Here is a 23,683-nt window from a genome sequence, read left to right on the forward strand (position 1 = left end):
TACTTTCTACAATGTAGATACTGAATACATCACATATATGAAGCAAGATATATGGAATTATGTAGCAAAGAGAAAATTAATAAATAACTCTATTTATGTCTTATATTGTAGATTCCTGAAAGTAGCCACCCTTTGCTACTCCATGTTTGACAGACAGTGATGTGGACGCTGTACCAAAGTTTTCAGTTTTAGCGTACCCTCATCTATGTCCACGAGCTGTGGGTAGTGAATGAGATCGTGGCTATGAGTGACAGATATGAGCTTCCTCTTAAAGGTGGTGGGGGTGCTCCCTTAGAAATAGGGTGAGGAGAGGTCACTTGGGTGCAGCTCAGAGTAGAGCTGCTACTCCTCCACATCAACATGAGCCAGCTGAGGTAGTGTGGGCATCTGATTAGGATGCCTCATGAGTGAGGCGATTTGGATATGTCCAACTGGATGGAGGCCTCAGGGCAGACTCAGGGCATGCTGGAGATTGTGTCTTTCGGCTGGCCTGGAAATGCCCTTGGTGTCCCCCCAGAAGGACTGGAAGAGGTGGCTGGGGAAAGGGGGTCCTAGGCATTTCTACTTAGACTGCTGTGCCTACGACCCACATCTGGATAAATGGTAGAAGATGTGTGGATGGAGTGTTTCAGTGCAAAGTTCTTCAATTTGTTGACAAATCATTGACTCCAAAATGGAGCAATGGTGTCAATGAACACCAGGGACAAATAACCCCTTAAACAATTATAGTAATATTAAATCTGAGCAAAATCAGTAATTCCAAAATAAAAGACATAAAGTAGTTTTGGTGGTGGAGTTGACAAGAGGCGTAAATGGGTAAAATAAAACAGCAGAGTAACAATTATAACGGGTGCACTGGACGCCTGCATGAATACGATCAGATGTTATTTAGTGGCAATCGGCGAGTTAGCCAGATAAACATGATTGAAAATTCTAATGCAAGACTGACTGCACGTTCATGTACGGACTTGCTGCAGTTATTTCTGTCTCAGTGTGCATTTTGGCTGATGAATAAAAACATCTTTAAATATTTTGAGGCTGGTTATGCAAATAGAAGTCCATGGGCAAAAATGCAGGAAGACATAAACCTTAAAATATAAGTGCAGATACGGTATACAGATAGTGTTTCACCTATCCGGTCATAAAAAAGCTCCATCCATAAATCCGTCAGGTTTTATTAGATACCCAAAAGCAAAAGGTATGTCAGACTGAGGGCTGTGTATTGATAGCAGAGAGCAATGGGGGAGCTGCTGCGTTTGGCTGAAAATGGTCTCTTCCTGTTTTTACTCAGAGACGATAAAGTCATAAAAAGGTTGGTCTTGTCGGTTCCTTCCTACACACACACACACACACACACACACACACACACACACACACACACACCTACACACACACACACACACACACACCTACACACACACACACACGCACACACACACACACACACACACACCTACACACACACACCTTCTTTCTTTCTTTACCACATTTTACAATTCGTCAACACGACCTTTCCATTAACTATTAGTTCCTTGTTCTCTATTCTCCTTTTTGGTCCCTCCTTTAGATTTTTCCTTGTTCCAGTCTCCCGGGTCTTTCCTATGTACTCCGCCCTGTGTCTGCAGTTTTTTTCTGAGGAGTTTCCTCTCTGAAGTCTTCCCCACCCTCTCCTTTCTTTCCTTCTGGCATGGTTTTCTCTCCACATCAGGACTTTGTCTTTGTGCCTTTTTTATACATTCTACATTTTCTTCAGTTCTACCTTATAATAATCATTTCTACTATCTGTGTGTTAATGACTCCTTAATATTCACCTTCTTCTCTTTCTTGACTTTCCTACAGGAATTTCTTACTCCCATCTCTGTGCAAGTAAGCAGCTATTAGCCTCTTATTTTCCCACCTCTCTAACTTGAGGTGCCCCAGTTTCTGTCCTTTCCTCTGCCTTCATCTCGCCCACACGGACGTCTTTTGTTTTCCCTAAATTCATCTCCCCTTGATCTCTTCCTCTGTCTCCTGGTTGCTAACCCAGTGTCACTAAGTCTAGTTCTCATCAGCAACAGCAAACTATCTGAAAGCTCGCTGAGCTACATTTGGATGTAAATATGCTTTTCTTTCCAGTCCGATTGACATGGAAGCTACGATAGCAAAGAGTGTCACATCTCATTTTAACCCTCTGATAACAAGTGGGCCAGAAAAATGAAACCAAAAGCCAACTGCAAAACCGCAGTTCCCCTGATGGCCACTAGAGGCAAGCCTGGCTCCCAAATATGTCAATGTGTGCATTTTATTGGAAAGAGCTCCCTCAAAAACCTACCTCAAACACTCCCTCTTGCTCATACTGTTAATGCTTTACCCTTGGACTAACGGCATGAAAAACACAAATTTATTCAAAGACGATGCTAAAAGAAGAGAATGTCTACATTTAATGGAGTCACTCTGTGCTCCTTACCTGAGCTGTCCCAGGTTGTAGTGCCTTGTCTCGCCATCTGTGGAACGTGTGACGCACACAGAGTAGCACGGCTGAAGCTGCCGCAGTTCCAGCAGGACGATGGCCAGGTAGTGGATGAAGAGGAGAGCGTCCACAAGCGACACGGCGTACTGCACGATACCCTGGTAGTTCTCGTCCTATCAACAGTTAGGATTTTTAGGAATCGTTTGTGACCGATTTACTCAAAATATGTAAAGTAAACACAAATCTAATAAAATAACTGCATAGTGAATATGTCCCAACACAGTTCCAAGCACAGATTATGCCTAAAATAGCCTTCCAGGCATAAACACATGTGAGACTAGATGTAGAGCATATAAATATTTAGCAGCGTTTCAAAGGACGGCGTTTCAGCCGTCCTTTGAAAGTGTGTATTCCTACAGGCATTCTCAATCAGGGACTTACAAGGATTTTAAATTATGGCTCACAGAGTAAACACACAGCACTGGGATATCAAATATCTGTGTTTTAGCTGTTTGTGGCTTTGTTGAGCTTCTGATGGCATTAAAAATGAATGTGACTGCAGTACTCATGCTACTGAAACCTTTGTTTCTGTGCGTATGTGTGTGTAGTACTCAATGAATTTTCATTCACACATACAGTTTTCACCTCTCTTAGCTCACCTGTGAGTCGAGTATCCTGACTCCATAGAAGAGCCAATAGGAGATCACAAAGAGCAGAACCAGTACAGCAAGTAGTGCCCGGAATACATAGACCCTTGGGAGTCCTGCCCGCGCCGGCCTGAAGAAGAGCGCCCAGACAGCCAGCAGCAGTATGAGCAGTTTGAAGGCCACAGAGATGAAGAGTCCCTCGCAGGCCGTCCCGCAGCTCTGCAGCTTGTCTGGCCAGAGGATATGGGGTAGCACCAGAAAGGCCAGTGGCGTGAGAAACACCAGCAGGCCTAAGATTATTGCCAGGGTCCGGGTGAAGTAACGGCGGCAGTCGAGCCCCACACTGTCCTCCAGATCCTTTGTGATGCGAACAATGTCCTCCTGAGAGAGGCTGTGCTCCGAGGTGCCCGTGACGGCTGTGGTGGTTTCACCCCAGTTGTCATCCTGTGAAAATAGGGAGGAAACCAAAAGAGGATTTCAGACAACTGGTCCATCTCAGTTCCCTTATTTCATCATCAATCACATTCTTGATCTTCGGTGGACCACAAATTCAATCCCGTCAGCTGTTATAAAGGACATTCCAGTGTCCTATTTCAGTTCATCGCTCGCAGGAGCCGGAACCCCTGAGGGGCTTCTGACAGACAGACACGCCATTTTATTGGAAATAATCACCGTAACAATATCATAGTGTAATAAAAACAAACTTTTATACGCTCCAGTTTCACCATCATGTGAACAGCACTGGATATTATAGGACAATATTATTCATCATTTGATGGAAAGATCTTTTACAACTTCTGTACATCACACACTCTGAATCTATTACTACAGTTTCTTGCCAGAAACTCGAAACACACATTTGTTGCAGCAGAAGAACAATTTAAAATACAAAGGTCAAAGGTCATTAAAAAAAAACAACCTTGCCCTCCAGATTCTTCCCACAGTCCAAACACTGATTGTAAGCTGGCCGTGGATGTTGGAAAATGGTTAAAAGGTGTCTTGCAGTGAGCGGTCAATAAGATGCATTCCTTTTCTAGTAAACATTGGATGTTACTTGCCCTCTGAAGCCATCCCTATTCACATTATTTAGTTAAGGAAAAAAGGATGGATTGACAGATGGATGGTTTTCCCCTCTGTTTGAGCCACTTCTCTTTAGCTTAACATACACTTGTAGATGGATGTCACCCGTTACGGCATTATAAAATGGTTTTTCACCTTTGACTGAAGCATCAGCTGAAAAGAAAGAGAGACTCTTTCCAAGCACGTGAGAAAGAAGGGACTAAAAATGGGAAGTGGAAAAAGCTAACAGCACAAGCTGCCAACTGGGCTACACGCTGACGTCTGGGCTGGACTGCATCCGCAGATAATGATGGTTAGCGGTGTGAGAGCAGAGCTGCTAGAATAACAAAGATAAGAACTCTTTACGCTGTAGTCATAACAGGCCTCTAACGTGACCATGCGAGCCGCTGAGTTCCGCCTCTAAAAGCAAAAAAAGGGTAGATGATGAACTGCCATCAGCTATAAGTAAATTCAGTAACAGATTTACCCACCAATCGGCCAGAAATGCTGCACCTAATGTGCAATATAATGCATATTTCGGGTTCATATCCATAACATGTGCCTGAGACTTGTAGAGATGGGAGAGACACATTATGAACAATTCCACTGAGGAGGTTGAAAGGATGATGATGCTGCACGGGAACAGAAAGTATCCCACTGGCCTCAGGGTGAAAACTTTGCAGTTAATCTGCATATTCAAGTTTTAATAAAAGAATTCCACTACAAGACCACGTCTGCACCCACATACAAGCCAAGATGATGAGAGAAAAAGGTAAAAAGGTTTTATCAGGACCTTTCAGACGAATGGGAAAATGGACTGGTTCTTATATAGCACTTTAAACAGCAAGGGCAGCATTATCATAGGTTCAGGCTGGTCTAGAACTACGTTAATATCACCAAACAAGCCTGATTTTTATTCTAGCAAAAGGTATTTGCACATTTGCCTTCACACGCACAGTAACATGAGCGACATCCCATTCTTAATCCATGTCTTAATGCACCTTGTTTTGTGCACGTTGGAACAGAGTTGGGAGCATGAAAGCATGAAATTGTCCAAAATGTCTTGGTATGCTGATGCATTAAGAGGTCCTTTCATTGGAACTAAAGGGGCAAGCCCAACTCCTGAAAAACAACCCCACAGCATCAACAAAGCTTTAAAAATGATGCACGAGGTATATTTTTAGTAGCACCAACACTCACAGGGGACGACCCAGGAACCTGTTTTTACTGGTCTCTCTCTGAAGAGGTTCAACACTGAAAGCAGTCTCAGGATGGTCTGACGTTTGACCCGCTACAATCATAAAAACGGACTCATATGATGCATTCCCATGATGCATTGAGTATTTCTTCTTCAGTCACCTTTCTCACTCACTATGTGTTAATAGACCTCTCTGCACTGAATCATATCTGTTATTAACCTCTGTCTCTCTTCCACAGCATGTCTTTATCCTGTCTTCCTTCTCTCACCCCAACCGGTCGCAGCAGATGGCCCCGCCCCTCCCTGAGCCTGGTTCTGCCGGAGGTTTCTTCCTGTTAAAAGGGAGTTTTTCCTTCCCACTGTCGCCAAAGTGCTCACTCATAGGGGGTTACATGATTGTTGGGTTTTTCTCTGTATCTGTTATTGTAGGCTCTACCTTACAATATAAAGCGTCTTGAGGCGACTGTTGTTGTGATTTGGCGCTGTATAAATAAATTGAACTGAATATGATAAGCAACTAAATGTAAGACTTACGAACATGTGTAGCCTGACAGTGGATGTATTTTTATATCTAACAAAGTGGAAAAAGTCCTTTTTCTCCACTGAATTTCAGTTATTCCCCAGAAACCGCAGAATACTACTACTGGAACGACTGTTTACTATAGCAGACACAGATGAACTACATCAATTTAGCTGATTAAACCTCAGAGTTAAAGGAGATTAACAGACTATAGCAAAGCACAAATCAAATGCACAACCATTAATAAAAACAAGCTTTAGTCCACTCAACAGGAGTGCAGATTGTTTGTGGAACAGTTGCAGCCACTTCATTAACAATGAAAGAGACGGACTGGAGAGCCCTCAGCTTCTCCACGGAGACTTATGCAACAGGTCTTTAATTCACATGAAGCAATTATCCGTAGCTGAGATCTAAAGTTAGCTAAAGTCATTATTTTGTCTTTGCACTGGCAGATATCAGCAGAGACTCACAACCGGTGTAGCTGGACAGGGGATTTACATCACACGTCATCAGTTTTTCCCCTAAAGTATGGAAAAAATGTGCTACATGAACTTCCCCTGCTTAGTCTACTATTACAGCCAATGTTAAACTGCTGCTGCTCAGATTAAGACAGATGTGCAGCAGCACAGGAGATAAGTGAGGGCAGCTTTAATTTTGAAATGTTCCACTATCTGAATGAGAAAACCTACAACCACTGACCCGCTGACCCATGCTGAGCAGAGTACAGAGCATCTGATTCTTGTCTGCTCGCTCTCTAAGTCAAGCCAAGCATGCCGTGTGCGTGTTTGTGAGGAAGTGAATCGATAGGCATTAGCTGTAAGGAAGAGTGCCTCTCTAACCACAGCGTACTTCGACAACACCCAGGGGGAAACATGAATCACAGCTTCTCAAGCCTCATGGCTGTTGTACACTCATCGCTCGTTGCCCTTGCCTCGAGCACCTGAATCTCACACCGCATAAATTACTCCATCAAGAACTCTATCATCACATACCCCCAAACCAGAAAAGGAAAAACAGATGTCCACTGACGTGTTTCCACTTTTCTTCTTGGTCTCATAGACAAAAATCATTGAACTGTTAAATCAGCAAAACTTAAGATAAAGCAAACCTGGCGACATTCCCCTCAGTCGGCTCACTGCTCCTAAAATTTGGAGCTGGATTTTTGCTGGATGCCTATTACCATACCTGGGCTTTCCCTCTGCCAGCGTGACTAAAAATAGACATCAGTGACCCACATTTCATCATGGGATTAACCAATCACCACAGGCTGATCTGGTTCAGTACCGGCAGCCTCACAGGAGGCCCAGACCCATTCATCATATAAAAATAGGTGAAACAGAGAGGAAAAGTGAGAAGAGAAAGGGAACAAAGACGCAGGAAGAAAAGGGCAGGAGCATAACAGGAATGTTCAACAATAGGAAAGCCAATTAAACGAGGAAAGGGACTGATCCAGAGGGGCAGGCAAAGCCAGGCCAGTTCAAGGGCCAGACGGAGAGACCAACACAGCTTCCATTCGTGGCTACATACACACACGGCAGCTGAACACTTGTCAGGTCTGCTCTTATCCTACATCTGCAGTGATTTGTTGGATGCAGACTGGGTGACAAACAATGACGAAAACATCTGAAATGACGTGTCCGCACGGGAATAACTCCAGGCTGCAACTTTACAAATATAATATAAACCACACATTCCTGAACTGCCAGTAGCAGTTTCTCAACTGTGCAGCCAAAATGAAACAACCTTTAACTTAATGATAAGAAGCACATGGTAGAATTTTGAACCCTGATTGAGAGATTTTAAAATACTCTAGAAAAAGAGAAGATTTTTATTTCCAGCCAATCAAAACTAGGTGTTTTCCACTAATAGACTTTTTAATTACTTTTTTTTGTTTATGTGTGACCACTGCCCTTGCTCCATCCATCCAACGTCTTCTGTGCCACTCATCAGGATCTGGGAGTTAAGCTGAAGTGTCCAGACCACACTCTTCCAAGCCACCACCTCCAACTATTCCAGCAGGAAACTGAAGTTTTTATAGGCCGGCACAGAAACTGATTCTTTTCAGTGTGTCTTGGGTTTTTTTGTCACAGAACACAGCTCACGGTGATAGGTTAAGATCAGAAAGTAGACGTCTCGTTCTTTATGCTCAGCTCTAATTACCACAACTAATCAGAACAGTGCACTGCAATTAATCTCCCACTTCACTCTTCCCCGGCTTAACCCTGTTACTTTAACTCATCAACTTCAGGCAGCAACTCATTCCTAACCCACAGTCAGCAATCTGCCCTTCGTCAGCCAAAAACCTTTGAATTTGGTACTGAAAAAATGTTAAAAAAATCACTAACAAAATTGTGACAGAGACGTTACTCTCTGTCACGACAATGAGACAAACCCCCAGAATGAGATCTAATGATAACTCAGTATCAAGAACAGAGGTACTTCAGCAACCTCCAACAAAGCACAAATCTTTCACCCAGCAAACAATGTAGTGAGCCATAACAATCAGCTGAGTAGAGACACTATGGAAAGCACGGCAGGTGCAGCAGGTGTAGTTTTTACATTGAAAGCATTTCTTTGAAAAGAGAAATTTATTGGTGAGGCAGCAAACTAAGTGTTGCAACACGATACCGTATCTGCTGAGCTTTAAACACATCCAGAGAGGCTGATCTGAGCTGCACACGAGCCCTTGTTTGGATGCATCGTATTGCATTACTGAACTGCTTTGCTCAAAAGGCCTCTGGGGTGCTTTTGATGTAAAACTGTGTGACAGTTCCAGCTGTTTTTGTCAAAGTAGTGGCCCTGGGTGAGACATCAACCCATTTCTGCTGTATAAGTGGGAGAAACCAACACATTTTGCACCTGCAGAAATTCTTTACAAGTGAAATAACTGCCATAAGCTTTCAACTCAGCCTGCCAGCTCACTAATAACCTAAACCCTGAGCTGCCTTCCCTTTTTCTGCTGAGAAACACAAGTAGTGGAGTAGTTAAGAAATGATTAGAGTGATAACAGAGCAAAACAGACTTCCCATGTGTGTTTGACACAGGTGTATAAATATATTTATATATATAGTGCATGCCGTGTCAGCCAGGACACTTTTACAAAGCTTTCACTCGAGTATTTTCTGCCTTCTAGGTCCACCAGAGTATAAATAACAGCTATTGTTTCTCACAGTAAATCAAATGTTCACTAAAAGCCTGTTTTCTGTTCAGCTCTAAGTGGGCAGCAAACAAAGCCCCTCACTCAGGGCAGAAACAAGTGCACTCTACTTACTCCTGGGAGGCAAGGTGTGTGTGTCTGTATGTGTGTGTGTAAAATATAGCATCAAGCTGCCCCAAAGAGCTCTTCACAGCAATTTAAAACCTCCTTTGTTTAAAGTGCGGACAGCGTGTGCGGCTGCCAACAACTTGTCTGGACAAGGAAGCAAAGCACCTAAAAAAGTTTCTTTGACTAATTTGCGGGATAGAGGAGGGAGTGTTAGACAACGGGAGACTGACAGCTGAGTGGCACATGAAAAATAGCCAAACTGCTGTATGATTAACAGGGTTATACACAGTGTCAGGTAATCACGAGGAGGTAGTTGTAGAGTGGATGCAGAAACATGATTCATAGAGTCCTATCCCCACCTCAAAAGCCACAGTGTCAGTCATTTAGCTTCAGATCAAGATTCAAGTACATGCCAGCCAAAAATAAGGCTTTTAACAACTACTTTCACCTGCTCGTCTGCATGACCAAGGTTAACAATGGCAACTGTTTTCAACAAAAAAGATCTAAATACCCGCTGTACATTTACCCCTCCATCCTACTCCACATAGCACCAAACAACCAGATAAAGCTAGCCGTTAGCTGATAAACACAATGAAGGATTTGTCAGATAAAAATTTGGTGAAGACCAGAAACAGATATCAGAAACACGAGTCCAAATGAATGCTAGAACTGCTCTGAAATGCCTACATGTGTTTGTCATACCTGACATGAAGAGGTAACTAAGCTTTCCTTATGCTACCAGTGAAAAACTGAGATAGGAATTTCCTATAATAGGAAAAATAACTAGTCAGGCTTTGCCACATATTTCTCTAGTTGGAAAAAGTGCCAAATGAATGAGCCTCTTGAACAGTCTCAAGTCTCAGATTCATCGAGTCAGCTCGTTTTTACTTTGTTTTTTTCTCACTTTGATCCCTCTTCTCCTTCTTTGCCTCCTCCACTAGCAGAGCTATATTTTCTGTCAGGTAGACTTCCAACAGTTGCTGTGGTTGTTCCAGCATCCACCATTTCTGCTGCCTGAGGAGGAAACCCAGCAGAGCTGCACTCTTTCTGCTTTGGTTTTGCTATTGACCAAAAAAATTAATTTCCTACTTGGTGGCACATAGAACTGCGCAGTGAAAGCAAAGATTATAGAAAGTCAAAATAAATGCCAAGCGTGCTACTGCTCAATGGCCATTAGACTGTACAAATGTTTTAGTGTTCTTTCCACATCAGCTGAATTTACAAGCATCCTGTGGTGCAGCTGTGTTCAATGTTACAGCAGACCAACACACCAAATACATGCCTGCTATACCGTGAAGTACACGTTCCACCTGACTGGACGTGTGTCCGGACTCATGCAAATGATTGCATTAGGAAATAAAGCCATACTGAGCATGAAAAGCAAACACAGCTTGCTAAAAACAACAGAGCGTCGTCTCTGCTGAGTCGTGGAGAGACCTGTCAGCCTTACCTGGCTTGGTTTAGTTCCTGCTCCACAGCTGGTCACTGGAGTCGAGTTAGTATTAGAACCTTCTTCTAATGTGGTGACAATAACTTCTTTAATTTCCTCCGGAGCCTCACAAACCTCCAGCACCTGCAATACGTCCCCCGCCTCCAACACTGCTGGTGTCTGCATCTTGAAATCCTCGCCTACCGAACCTAACCTTGTCCCGTTACTCAGTTACTGCTCTTTCTTCCCCTCATCCATCTCAGACTGCTATTGTGTGTATGTGACCTCCCTGACTCTCGCCCGATCTGCAGCCCAGCCCTTCGCTTTATCCGTCTTTATATAGAAATCTCTCCCATGGTGCCTCAGGAGGTATTGTATGGGACTGTGTGCTCACTTGCCACATAATGTAAGGGGCTTTATTGAGGAAGACAGAGAGTGAGGGACCGCGAGGAGCAGGAGAGAGGAAGAGAAGCTGGGGAGTGGGGGAGAGAGGAGCCATTCGCTTGGGCTGTCTTGACAGCAGCAGGGATGGAGGGGGGATGAAAAGGATTGATGGGTAGAGAAAGAAGGGAAGAGAGGAGCAGAAAGAGGAGTAGACGAGCACAATAAACAAATATCTGAGCCTACTGATGATGGCAAACAAATAGCAACAATTAGATGCCAATGCCATCCACCCAAAGATATGTTTCTCCCACTCCCACTCCTTCCTCCCTCTTCCCCTCAAGGCGTCCTCTCTCATCCTCCTCATTCTCTGCTCATCTCTTGCCTCAGCACCACTCTCCGTCTATTGCTTCTGACCCAGTGAGCACTGTGGTATCACCGAGCTGCCACTGGCATGTGTGTCAATGTGTGAGAGGGTGCATGTGCGCAAAGTAAAACAAAACGAGTTTATCCAACCGACTGATGGCATGTCTTAAAAATAAAGGTCGGGTTAGATTCTAAATATTTTTGAATGCACAAATAAAAAGATGAACAACTCTTAATAACACGTGTTTTGTATGTCCAAAAAAATCATCTTATTCCTCTTCTCTGTTGTGCAAATGCATATATTTACCGGGGCAACACATGAATATTAATACACAGCTGAAAATACCGACAACGCTGTCTCCTGCTTCAGTAACTCTGAATACAGTTACACTTAGCTGCCTCTGAGCTATTAAATAGAGTATATATACAGTATATATGAAATTTAAAGATAAAGCTAGTGACTAAAGAATGACGTGTGTGTCTCTCAGAATGACGCTTGTGCTGTACTTTGGCTCTCTTGCACAAAAACGTCACAAACTGCAGTTCCTCAAAAGGCCACTTGAGGCTCACTCGAAAAGTGAGTGATTCCCTATAGACCTCAATGCTAAGATACCCAAGTTTAGCGGAGAAGTGCCCATTTATGCAGTGTACTACAACAGATCAGTCACACTAGTATATTTTGTTTTAGGCCTGTTTTCTACTAGTGAACATTAGCATCCCAAATGGAGCCCAGAGACCACTTCTGACTGACTAGAAACAGCCTGTTAGGAGCATACTGCTGAGCCATGGTCTGATGTGACTCAGCTTTAAAAACACTCATACTGCAATGACTTTTTGACAGTGACACATAATGTGTCATCATACTACAGCTTAAAAAAGATAATCCTTAAAATAATGAATACAAAAGCTAATCTAAAGCAATAGCCAGTCAGGCAAGAACAAGTTTGCATGTTTATTCAAAGTTCACCTCTCTGTGCTATTAAACTTCCCCAAATGGGCTAAGGCAAAAGAACCATGGACCTAAGCATCTTAACAGAGGAAGAAGAATCCTGCCCACTCACTAAAGGCATAAAGACCACCAAAACACCCCAAAAATCATCTTCCGAATCTACAGCAGAAGAGCACGTCTTTCCCTTTCTCTTTCCCCACCCATGCAGCTCACAACAAGCACAGGCGCACACACACAAAGCTCTGGGATAACCATGAAGCTCTGTGGGATTCTTTCTCACAGCACACAGAGCCAGGTGGCACTCACCACAGAGTAGGGATCCAAAACGCCAGCCCAAGCACTCCGCCTGTTCCAGGAACCTGACATGGTTTAGAGTCTGTGGCAGCGAAGCTACCTGCGCTGTTCTTTGTGTCACTCTGACCGTGCTGAAGCTCGAGCTGGGGAACAGCTGAGATCGTAAAGCAGCTGCTTTTAATTGGACCGAATAAACCGGGCTGCAGGGAGGGTGAGCGAAAGGTGAAAGAGCGGGAGGTGGAGGAGCAAGTTGTGGATTCTGACAGAAGGTGATGAAGAAGGGAAGCGTGCAACGTCAAAGAACTGGCTACATCGAGAGAGACGCATAAGGAACCCTAGAGGAAAGCATTATAAGGTGATTACTGGGCTAAATGTGTGTAAGCTATGAAGGGTGTGCAAAGATGTGAGGTTCTTTCCCCTGACCTGCACATAAACATGTAAAATGATACCTGGCTCCATGTACTCTCTCCATCAGCTTTGAAAGGAAGGTGCTAATACTCAAAGAATGCTTTATGGTTTAAACATATCACATTTCTTCTGTTTGACACCTCATACAATGCAGCTCCGCAGCACACTCCTAAGCTGCACAGCTGCCATGTCACACTCAGCTCAGACCTCAGCTACTCCAATCCACCACTTACTGCATACTACACACTCCAATATCCAGTCGTGTGCAACAATAACAGCAGCATAAACTGACACAATTTCTCACACAAGCAAAACATGGTCGCGTCCAGTGTCATTTCACAGCGCACTTCCCATCGACACTGGATGATACCACTCTTCGCCACCTGAAAATTGCAATGCACTTGGATAAAGTTGGACTGTATTTGCCACATTCCCACGAAAAATACAGCCTGAGGCTCTGGCCTCGCTCTTCGAGAGTGTTCAGTTCAGGTATATCGCCCCACCATGGTGATATAAAGCAGGGCTAAATCATTTTGATATCTGGATCCAGTATCAGTCTGCGAGGGACTCAGAAAAACAAAACAAAAAACTAGACTGGTTACCTCTGCCAATCAGGGCTTTCGTACTGTTTAGTGTGTCATTCCTTCTGGGTTAGGGTCTTCAGGGTCAACTTAACCATTTCTTTATTGAAAGCTGACAAAAAGCCTTATAACTTAAAAAAAAACTACAAGTGTGGCGTGTATTGTCAGCTTACAGAAAGTACCATATAAAGACCTCTGACCTCTCCCCGAAGGGCAATTGATTGATCTGAAGTGCAAAGTGATAATAATGCTCTATAGAGTTATTTAAAACTATGTTTCCTATTGCCATTGTTTCCACTGACAACATATAAGAAATGATATAAACTTTATCACGTTACTTTGGACCTCTGACCTCCTCTTCAAGGTCAAATCTTTAAAATTATGCTTAAATTCTACTGCCTTTGTTTGTATTGGCAACATTTAGAAAATGATCCTGGTGTATGGACATTCTAAATATTATATTATGGTTTGTATCCAAATATTACATCACATGTGACCTCTGACCTTCCCTTTTTCAAGTTGTCCCCAATACCCATTATAGCTTATAAAGAGAATGTGCTGGCTAGTTAGTGATAAATAAACTGCAGCATAATATTATAATAAGCTCAGGTTATTTACAAATCAGTACTTTATTACCCATTACCTACTCGTGCATAATGTCCGTATAATCACAGTAAACATGTGTTGAATATACACAAAATACAATAAAGGGTCAGCAGGTTGGTGGCGATCCATGCTTTCCACCACAACAACTCGTGCTTGTTTGTTTGCACCAGTGTGTGACTTCCTCTTATGACCCGCTCTCTCATTGGAAAGCTTTTCTGCACTAACAGTAACACCTGTGTCACACCTCCTCCACTCTGTGTACACCCAAAGAAACTGAAAGCAAAGACAAGAGAAAAAACCTTTAAACAACAGCAAAGACTCTCACACTAAGCTCAAATAAAACAAGTGTATATAAACTGAGTGAGTAACATGAACAAAAACACATCATCCCTCCGCCTGCTTAAAACTCCAGTTATGCTTTCCAAAGCACTTCTATATAAACCTCCCTTCTTTTATACTTCCTGTGGTGAGGCATCACAGACACAGCCATCGGAAACTTTACCGCTGGATCGCGAAGACATCCCTGCCCGGAGCGATGTACTGCTCTGTCAGCCAAGACTCTGATTAAGTCTCAGCAGTGGAGTAATGAGCGCAGTGCTGCACTGTGAGACTCTGAGATCACACTGACGCATGCAGACGAGGAGCGGGGGCATATGTGAGACAGCAGACCTGCGCAACGAGCACGCGCACAGGGATTTGTACTGAGCCTTGCTCTTAGTAGAATTGGTTGCCCTGATTACTCAAGCTAAAGCCAAACACTCCCCGCCCTGTCAGCAGCACTACTGCAGGCCACGGCATGAATAAGACATGAAGAGCTAAATACTAAGAACGGCTGTGCTGTGTGGCAAATCCTGTTGTCTGTTAAAATAAGACACAGTATGCAGATGAAAAAAACAAACAGCCGCGCATGCAGACTCCTGCAACCAAGTCTCGCCACAGGAAAAGTGCATGTTTGCATTTGACATCATTTCCAGTCATCTGGTGAAGCGGCACATGTGATGAGCTCCACTTGTTTCACACGGTTTGGCTAAAACACTAAACGCTCTCACGTAAACAAAGGCTAAATCCTAAATAATGTATTTGACAGTTTGACCTTTAAAAGTAAAACAGAAGAATTCAATACTGACTCCTTCGTATTGCCATTTTATTACCATCTTGATCCACCAAAGTAGTTTTGAAGATGTTTAGGACTGAACCCACTGATAAAGAAGAGGCTCTGTCCTCTGACTCCGTGCGACATCAGACATTATAAGCTGCCATCATCGACTAAGCTGAGCAGTTACTCTCTTTTCTCTCGAGTAGCACACAGCACACAGTCTGCTCGCAATGCGTTTGGACTAGTGGAAAGGTAGACTGCATGGAGCCTTGAGGAGGCAGGTCACAAGGCTCCATTGCCTCAGATGAAAGCATTTCTCGCTTATTAGTATTAGTGGTTTTTCTGTTTCGGTGAATGACAGAATCAATTTTAAATCAGTGCCTTACCAATGTTACCGTCTTTTTTAAAAACATTCTTACATGACCTCCGACAAATTTGTTTCTGAAAAAACTAAAAATTTGGAAAATTTATCGTTGTGCGTGGCCGCACAGACAAGGTCCATTATGTTTTAGTTTCCCAATGATGACATTCCTCATTGCAAACTCTTATAATCTCACGGTCTATAATTAAAAAAAAAACAACCTGAAAAGCAGACAGTTAATGGATTGTGAATGTAAGCAGTCAATGTAAATTTCTGTTTAGTGTGAATTTCTGCCAGTAGATGATGTGAGATTTTCATCAGTTTATTTCAGGTAATTTGAATTTCATCACAAACTCACTGCAGAGTAGGGCTGGGCGACATATCGAGTTTTTAAAAAATATCGATATATTTTCATACCATAAGATGTGACAATATCCTTTATATCGATATAGTCCATGTTACGTTATAATTATACTTGTGGAGCCACAAGTTTGCCTCTCTTTCCTCCACTTTTGTCTCTGCACAACGTTACTCGGCCTCGCCTCTCCTTCACTGAACACAACTCTCCCTCCTCCCCCATAGCTTCACCTGCAGGCAGCGACAAGATGGACACGGCAAATCTCCGTTAGCGAGTTGTGGGGCTGGACGGCATCAACGTGTTAGCGAGCTAACCGCGCTAACGAGCTAACGACATGCAGCCCACAGGGGCAGCACGGCCTAAAATCCTTTCATTTTCTCAAAAGTTGACAGCGCGCCTTATGTATGAATTCTGGTTGTGCTTACTGACCGCGAACCGATTTTAGGTGGTACAAGGCGCTCAGCAATCTGTCACAAAATGTTTTAGTAGACTTTGGTAAGCTACGGAGCATGGATTGTCAGAGCATTACGGCTACCGTAGTCTGGAGCCTCGCGGAGTGATACGTACTGTGCTTCAACGTAATATTACCGTATTGTATGTGTATAAGGGCCATAAAGAGGATTTCAAACTCAAGGCTGTTAGTCACGCAGTAGAAGTTGGGAACAGAGCAGCTGGGAAATCTGTCTTTGTTATTATGCTCAGCGTCTGTTAGTTTACATTTTGACTGCACAATTATGAGCTTTTTGTTATGCACAAAAACAACATTGTTTTCTTTTATTTATGGAGCATGATTATTTAATAAATGCTGATAATTTATTTTTGAGTAATTTCTTCATGTAAATTATGCTGTATGTAAATAAAAATGCCTGTGTGACATCTGGGACACAGTGTGACTAAGAACTCTCTTTTTGTTCTTAACTTACGGCTTTAAACAAATATCGAGATATATATCTTATATCGCCACCCAGCTAAAAAATATCGAGATATGAATTTTAGGTCATATCGCCCAGCCCTACTGCAGACTGATTGCAGACTAAGTTTTACTTCATCTTGAGACCCCAAAGCTGTTTTAAAGGTGGCAAATTTCCTCAAGTTGTCCCAGACCTGGTCTTTGTCAAGTTCATTGTACGCTATTGCAGTAATTGCAGTAGTACCACAGTCTCCAACTACTTTTTCCTAGTGTGACTGTAGCACAAGGGGTCACCAGTTTTTCCATCAAGATGCACAGATGCTACATTTAAACCTTCAAATTTTAAAAGGGCTTAAACTGCGATGAAAAGAAATCATAGTCAATGAATAGTCAATTAAAATTCAATCTGATTTGACCTTTTTTTAACAAGTCTACAGCTTATCAGGTTTGTAAAAAGCACATCAACATTATTCACTTACTAACACGTTAGACCTGTGTCTCTCTATCCTGTGCAACTGACATAATTTCATGTCCGACCAAGCCACGAAAAAGCATAACAATGAGTCACCATCACTGCCTATGGGAAAATAACCATCTGCTCTTACTTGCACTTTGCAACTCTGGAATGTGATATTTGCATCATGTTTACTATGGCTGGGGCAAAACATAAAACAGGAGTAGAAGTATTTCCTTCTTTAAAAGCTTTGTTGGATAATTTGCTTTTAAGATGCTAACGAGCAACCGCAGAACAGAAGCAAAGCTGTTTCGTAGCAATCAGAAGAAATCAGGAGAGGCCGCTGCTCCCTCTGACAACATGATTACAGCAGTGTTTATGCACATTATGAAGCAGCTGTGAGTAAATGACTTAACAAGTTATTCATACTGCATTATGTTGCCATGCAGTGAATAAAAACTAAAAGCAAGGACAGGGATTAAACTGAGAAGTGATGTATGCTGTTTAGTAGAGGGATGTATCGCTACTACTAATACAACCGAAACTCTGTAAATACATCCAAACAAACTCGTTTCCACCATTTATAACACAGCACGTTCAGAAGAACGCTGATAAAAGTAATGAACCTGAGTTTAAATGTGCCCCACTGGATTTAAAAGGTTTTTGTAATTATTATGCAATTATTAAAGCAATAATGACGTTATTACATCGCAGATGATGTATTTTGGTCTATCAGCCATTCCAAAAACAATATTTCTGTGCAATAAAGTACTTAACTACAACTATTTCTACTCAATGAATTATGTTCTGGATCACAAAGACCACACAAAACAAGAAAACAAACCGGCTGTTACTCAGTGTCTTCCACTGTGACTAAGAAGTCGTGTACTGCTCAAGTGCTACCTGGAATTTCATGTCTCGACATGACAGCTTGCAGCCAACCGGCCCAGTTTACACAGAGCTTTCTGATCTACAGACCTTTTATCTGAATCCAAGCTACATAGTCAAATGTCTGCCTGGTACGTGAAATTAAACATGAGTCAGTAGACTTTCTGTTAGACACAAACAAACCAAAGGCCAGATGGTTCAGTGTATAGTACCAGATGTTTAGCAAACGTTTTAGCTGGTGTAACCTATGGTGTTGCCTACCTTATACTTATCTTGCATCACATAATCCATATTTTGAGCTCGCAATCATGGAACTCCCAGTCAGCATGATTTCTGAGGCAACACTTGTGAATTTTGACAGTCAAAAGCTTAGCATCCAGCTTAGCTGCTGCATGGGCTTGGCCTAGACCATTTCAGAGGGGGCCACTGAAAGCGTCTACCAACCCAGTGCTGGTGGATTTCATGAACTGAGCGAGCGCCTGCCGTTTGCCTTTAATGAAGTGGATTTATCAGAGTTTCGCCATCGAGAGAGGAAGCCTGCTGCGTCCATACCCTGTTGCAGATATTTTCAGAAACAGGCTTCCGGAAAGTGATGGCCCAGATCTCGACATAAATGGACTGGCCCTCCTGGCTTTTGCCCTGAAATACCAGATGGCCTGTCCCAGCCCAGGCTGATAAACACAATTATCATTCCAGCTCATTCTGAGTGCGAGTGATAAGTCTCCTGTGCTCCAAATCCTACATATAAATCACAGCAGCAGAGCCCTCCGTCAAACTTATAGCAACACTGTTGAGAGGTCATCTATGGTGAACGTGTGGAAACTAAGCTGTGAATCAAAAGTGTGAGAAGTTTGCGAAGAAGCGCGGTAGTGACTGTGCAGTGCCTTGTGTTTGCAGCAGGTCGTACCTGGACTTGCTCCCCCCGTACAGCTGTGTCGCCTAGCAGCGGCTCTGCAGGCGGCGTGTTAATCGTTACAGACTTCTCCGAGCGGCTGTCTTTGCTGCGCGACTTGTGCCGGTCCCGGCTTCGCTCTCTGAAAGAGAAAGTAAAAAGCAAAAATCACGATCAGTGAGCGCATTGTATGGTCTTTGCATTCCAATATAAATCGCCTTGAGGCGGCTGTTGTTGTGATTTGGTGCTATAGAAATTAAACAGAATTGAATTACACAACAAGGAATTTGAAGACATTCTGGTTTTTGAGAATTCAAGTGCATGCAGAGTGAGCATAAAGCCTAAATATCTGAATCACTGTCCATGAGGTCTTCCAACCATGTCAGCTGCAATATAAGTGCTACAGTAATCTGGTATAGAGCGAGAGCGGCAGGTCTCTCCATCCTCCACCCAGCATCACCGCCACATGGCGCCAAGCCCACTCTGCAGCCCCTTTAATCCCTTATCCGTCTTCTTTCTCCTAGGCAAACACACATTATGCTCTAATTTTAGTAACACTTCCAGATTAAAATACAGTAAATACAGTACAAATAAACTGCTTTGTTCAGCTTTTATGTGAGCAGTCATATGCTTGAGAACCTTTGCTGGACAATGAATGAGACTGACAAGACCAGAGCTGAGGCAAGGCTGTCGGATCTAACCGAGGTATGAAGCTTCAGCAAGATTACTGACTGAATATAGGCAAATAAAGAAGAAATTACATGATTTTTCTTGTCTTCCCCTTCTTTTAAAGACAGAAGGATTGTTCTCGATGCTGTATTCTTTGTCATGCTAAATGTTAATGAGTTTCAGTCTCTAAGCTTGTTGTTTCCTCGTAATCACTTCTTTTGCAGGAGCAGCACTGGAACAGAAGTGTAACAAATCTAATTTCCACAATGGAGAAGGCTTTTGTGTCCTGCTTTCTATTAAGACACACAAGAACACAAGCAGTCCTTTTGACACCCACATGAACTGATCCTTCTGACCTCTGACGTTTATTTACATCAAATGCAGAGAAACATTAGCATTAATTTAGCAAGTGTATATACTATAACACCAAAACAATGACCTAAAACAGACCTTCCCAAAGTGTGGGGGGCGCAGAGCCATTGCAGGGGGGGCGCGGAATGAAAAGGGGGGGGAAAAAAACACAAAACACTTGGACACTGCTAACACGGGGCGCCCACAGAAACGCAAAGCAGGAGATGAAGCATCGCTGAATATGTTTCCAAACCAACTTCATTCTGAGCCAAAGACTAGAAAATATGGTGAAGCATATCTTCCCTTTGGCTTCACCTGCACAAGTGCCGAGGTAGGTCTCCCCTGCAGAATTGGTTTTACCTTCGTAGGGAGCAGCGCTGGGCTGTTTAAATCACGGACAAACAGGATCCCACAGTTGTTTATGTTTTTAAACCCATTTTGCACAGAGAGGCATTTTTTTGAAAAATGTATTGATGCAATGTTGAATATTATTACACATGAAAAAAAACTACACGTGAGGCCTCTGCCTTTCTAAATGGAGGGACAGTAATTGTGTACGTGTAAGCGTGTAAAACCTGAAGATTAACAGTATTTTGTCTCTATCTGCCATTCTGCAATTCATCTCATGTAAACAATAACGTGGTGCACAGCATGACGTGAAAAAGGCACATACCTTTGACATTGCGTGATGAACACGTAAACGCAAAAAAGGAGTTTTAAAAAATCTCCGTTCTCGGTGATTCGAAACGCCGTTTACGTGTGGACGAAACAACTGCGTTTTCAAAAATACCCGTGTAGGTGTGGACGCAGCGTAAAAGAGTTAGTAGTTTATTTTATTACTACCTGTCATTTATTGCAGATTACTTGTATTTGCTTAATTGTTTACTAAATGTTTGAGGTGTGAAATAAACCGCAATGGAGCAAAATATGGGTGTGCGTGGTTGGAGGATGTGTTTGTGCGGTGCGTGTGCGTGAGCGCGTGCACGCGCGAGAAGGGGGGGGGGGGGGCGCGAACATTTTTCTTGTAAAATAAGGGGGGCCCAGCAAAAAAAGTTTGGGAACCACTGACCTAAAAGATCCTCAATTGGCCTGCAGAATCAACAGGAACTGCACACTTTGGATTCTACATATTTATTTGTTCTGATATTAATATGAAATATTGATGCGATCAGCTTCAATCTTTGCTGTCACACATTAACCATCACCATCAACCTTACAGTGACCTATGCAAGAAAAACCCTTGAACACTACTGTCACACAATAACCATTCATATTCATAAAGTACAGGATATCCTGCCTCTGGTAATGGAGGAAGCCGTATGACTGACAGCAGTGGAGCTGTTATGGTCCAGCAAGAGCTGCATTAGATCCAAGTGTTTTCATTAAAGGGTGTAGCCCAGTCTGCCTTCCGCCTCTATTCTTGCCCTTCCTTTTTAAATATGGACTCGCTTTCCTGCAGAAAATCACGAGAGCGACGAACATTTCAAACCTGCACCGAGTGAGAGAAAGCTCATTTTCAATAGCCTGCAGCAATCCAGTTCACAAAGTGACTGACATGTTCTTATCTAATAAATCCAGGAGATTAGGAGGTGAATGTAAGCCTTTAACTATATTACCACTATCATCATTACTTTAAATATTATTACAACTAGTGTCATTGCTGTGGTGATGGTTATTCCAGAGGGAGCGCTCATCAGTCAAACGTCAGCGCTGATTACGCTTATTAATTGGAGAGAAAAGCTTTAGAGGAGGAAGCAGGGAGGAGCAGCAGGGCTCACAAAGCAGAGATCCTATTTCAAGGTCACAGTCAGAATAATAAGGAGGTCTGGGAGACAAGTAAGGAGAAGGTAGCAGCAACAAAAGAAGAGTGGAAAGGAGAAAGTCACATTAAAAGCAAAATAAAACAAAAAAACTATGCTAACTAGTCACGTAAACGGGCTTACCACCTAGAGAAGTAATCAAACATTTCTTCTACTGAAAAAGAAAAGAATCATTTACACAATTATAATAATCACTTTATTTTACTTATTCAGAAAACCTTCATATCCACTCCTAAAACAGACCCCCCCAAATATGTCCCCAGTCACGCATGTCTGCTGGTCACCAACCAGCTGGCAACTTCTGTTAATGGGGAAAATTCCTCAACCGTTTAGTCTTATTGAAAACACATTTTTAATTCAGATTTGATAAACACATTTTCAAAAAAAGAACGGAATTAAAAAATCAAATGAACAATATATGTTCTTGATATTTAAAATCAAGATTCCACTCCTCCTTATCAACTCCATGTCCTTTTCCTATGTCTCCATGTCTCCAATTAGCCTTTCTGTGACTCTTCTTGGCCTTGGAGAAAAAGTAATGCAAATTAATAATTAGGGATGGGTACCGGTATCCGGTGCCATGATGGCACCGGTTCTGACATAAACGGTAGTAACCAGACCGAAAAGCAGCGCACATTTCGGTGCTTTATTTCGGTGCTTTTTTTTCCTGAGATGTGATACACTTTGAATTCTAGCCAATCATTTTATGTTTCCGGGGATAGTAGGCGGGTCCAGGTACGTACGTTCTTTTAGAGCAGAGCTACAGATTAAAAATGCCCAAGGCGAAGCGGTCAAAAGTCTTGCTGTACTTCACAGCAAAAGATGCAAACTCAGCAGCCTGCAACAAGTGCTTTAAGGTGATACTGTGGAAAGGAGGTAACACCTGAAATCCGATGAAACACCTGGCGACGCATAGCGTTTTTTTTAAAAGCCGAAAAATGCGCCGTATTTGATAGCTTGCTGCGAGACCTCACACCGAGCGCATCTACTGCAGGTGTGGTGCCTGTTATCGGACGAAGAGTTAGCAACATCCCCCAAAAAGCTGAAGAGTAGAGTCCTGGCCCCTAGCCCTGCCAGTGTAGCAGAAATGATGAGGATGATGATGGCAGCAGCAGCCGTTCTTCTCTGCGTGAGTAGCTTAATGTTGTTCGTGTATAATTTACGTTGAGTAGGCTAACCACGTTATTACATTAATGTATGTAAGGTGAACTAGCAAACACCATCATAGCTACATGCGGCTGTCTTCTTGTTTGATGGCAGATACTCCCTTCACCCTGGCCAAAAAGGCAAAAATGACCAAATAAAAAGTGGGAAACAGTTAAACATGAGAGGTTTTTGGATAAAGTTTTTGTTTTTTCCATTGTTAAAGCACTGCTTCCAGCCAAGAGTGATACCATATATGCCCTATAGCTGCAGAAAAGGCTAACATTGTTATCTTTTTACTAAAAAAACAGCTGAACATGAGAGGTTTTTGGACCAATTTTGTGTTCTCCATTCTTTAAGCACCGGTTCGAGCACCGTTTAAGCACCGGCACCGTTTCAAAAGGACCGGTTTGGCACCGGTATCAGATAAAACCTAAACGATACCCATCCCTATTAATAATGCAATGTGATGTAATGAGCTCTCTGTTTGGTTAGAGAGATGATGATGCAGATGGCTGACTGGGTTTTTCGAGGTTGCTGCTTGTGTCAATAGCTCTGCACTGCTAAGAAGCTTTTAAGAACATTTTGC

At 42.7% G+C, this 23,683-nt stretch overlaps 1 protein-coding gene across 7 annotated transcripts in view; it reads right to left on the reverse strand.

The window, feature by feature from the left end:
* Positions 1-23,683, reverse strand: part of LOC146491972 (vang-like protein 1) — a 62,282-nt gene that overhangs the window by 13,101 nt on the left and 25,498 nt on the right. For 3 of the 7 annotated variants that reach the window (XM_085150823.1, XM_085150821.1, XM_085150822.1), the window contains exons 3-5: positions 19,127-19,253; positions 3,109-3,540; positions 2,447-2,622 (exon numbers count right to left, since the gene is read on the reverse strand). In XM_085150823.1, the coding sequence (XP_085006949.1) occupies positions 2,447-2,622; positions 3,109-3,540; positions 19,127-19,253 (735 nt within the window). Of the gene's footprint in view, positions 1-2,446; positions 2,623-3,108; positions 3,541-6,865; positions 15,979-18,480; positions 19,022-19,126; positions 19,254-23,683 lie in introns of those variants that run through there. The other 4 variants (XM_085150825.1, XM_085150828.1, XM_085150824.1 and 1 more) reach the window with 4 other exon arrangements.

The sequence above is a fragment of the Neolamprologus multifasciatus genome, chromosome 23 (assembly GCF_963576455.1).
Source record: "Neolamprologus multifasciatus chromosome 23, fNeoMul1.2, whole genome shotgun sequence".
NCBI classification, from domain to species: Eukaryota; Metazoa; Chordata; class Actinopteri; order Cichliformes; family Cichlidae; genus Neolamprologus; species Neolamprologus multifasciatus.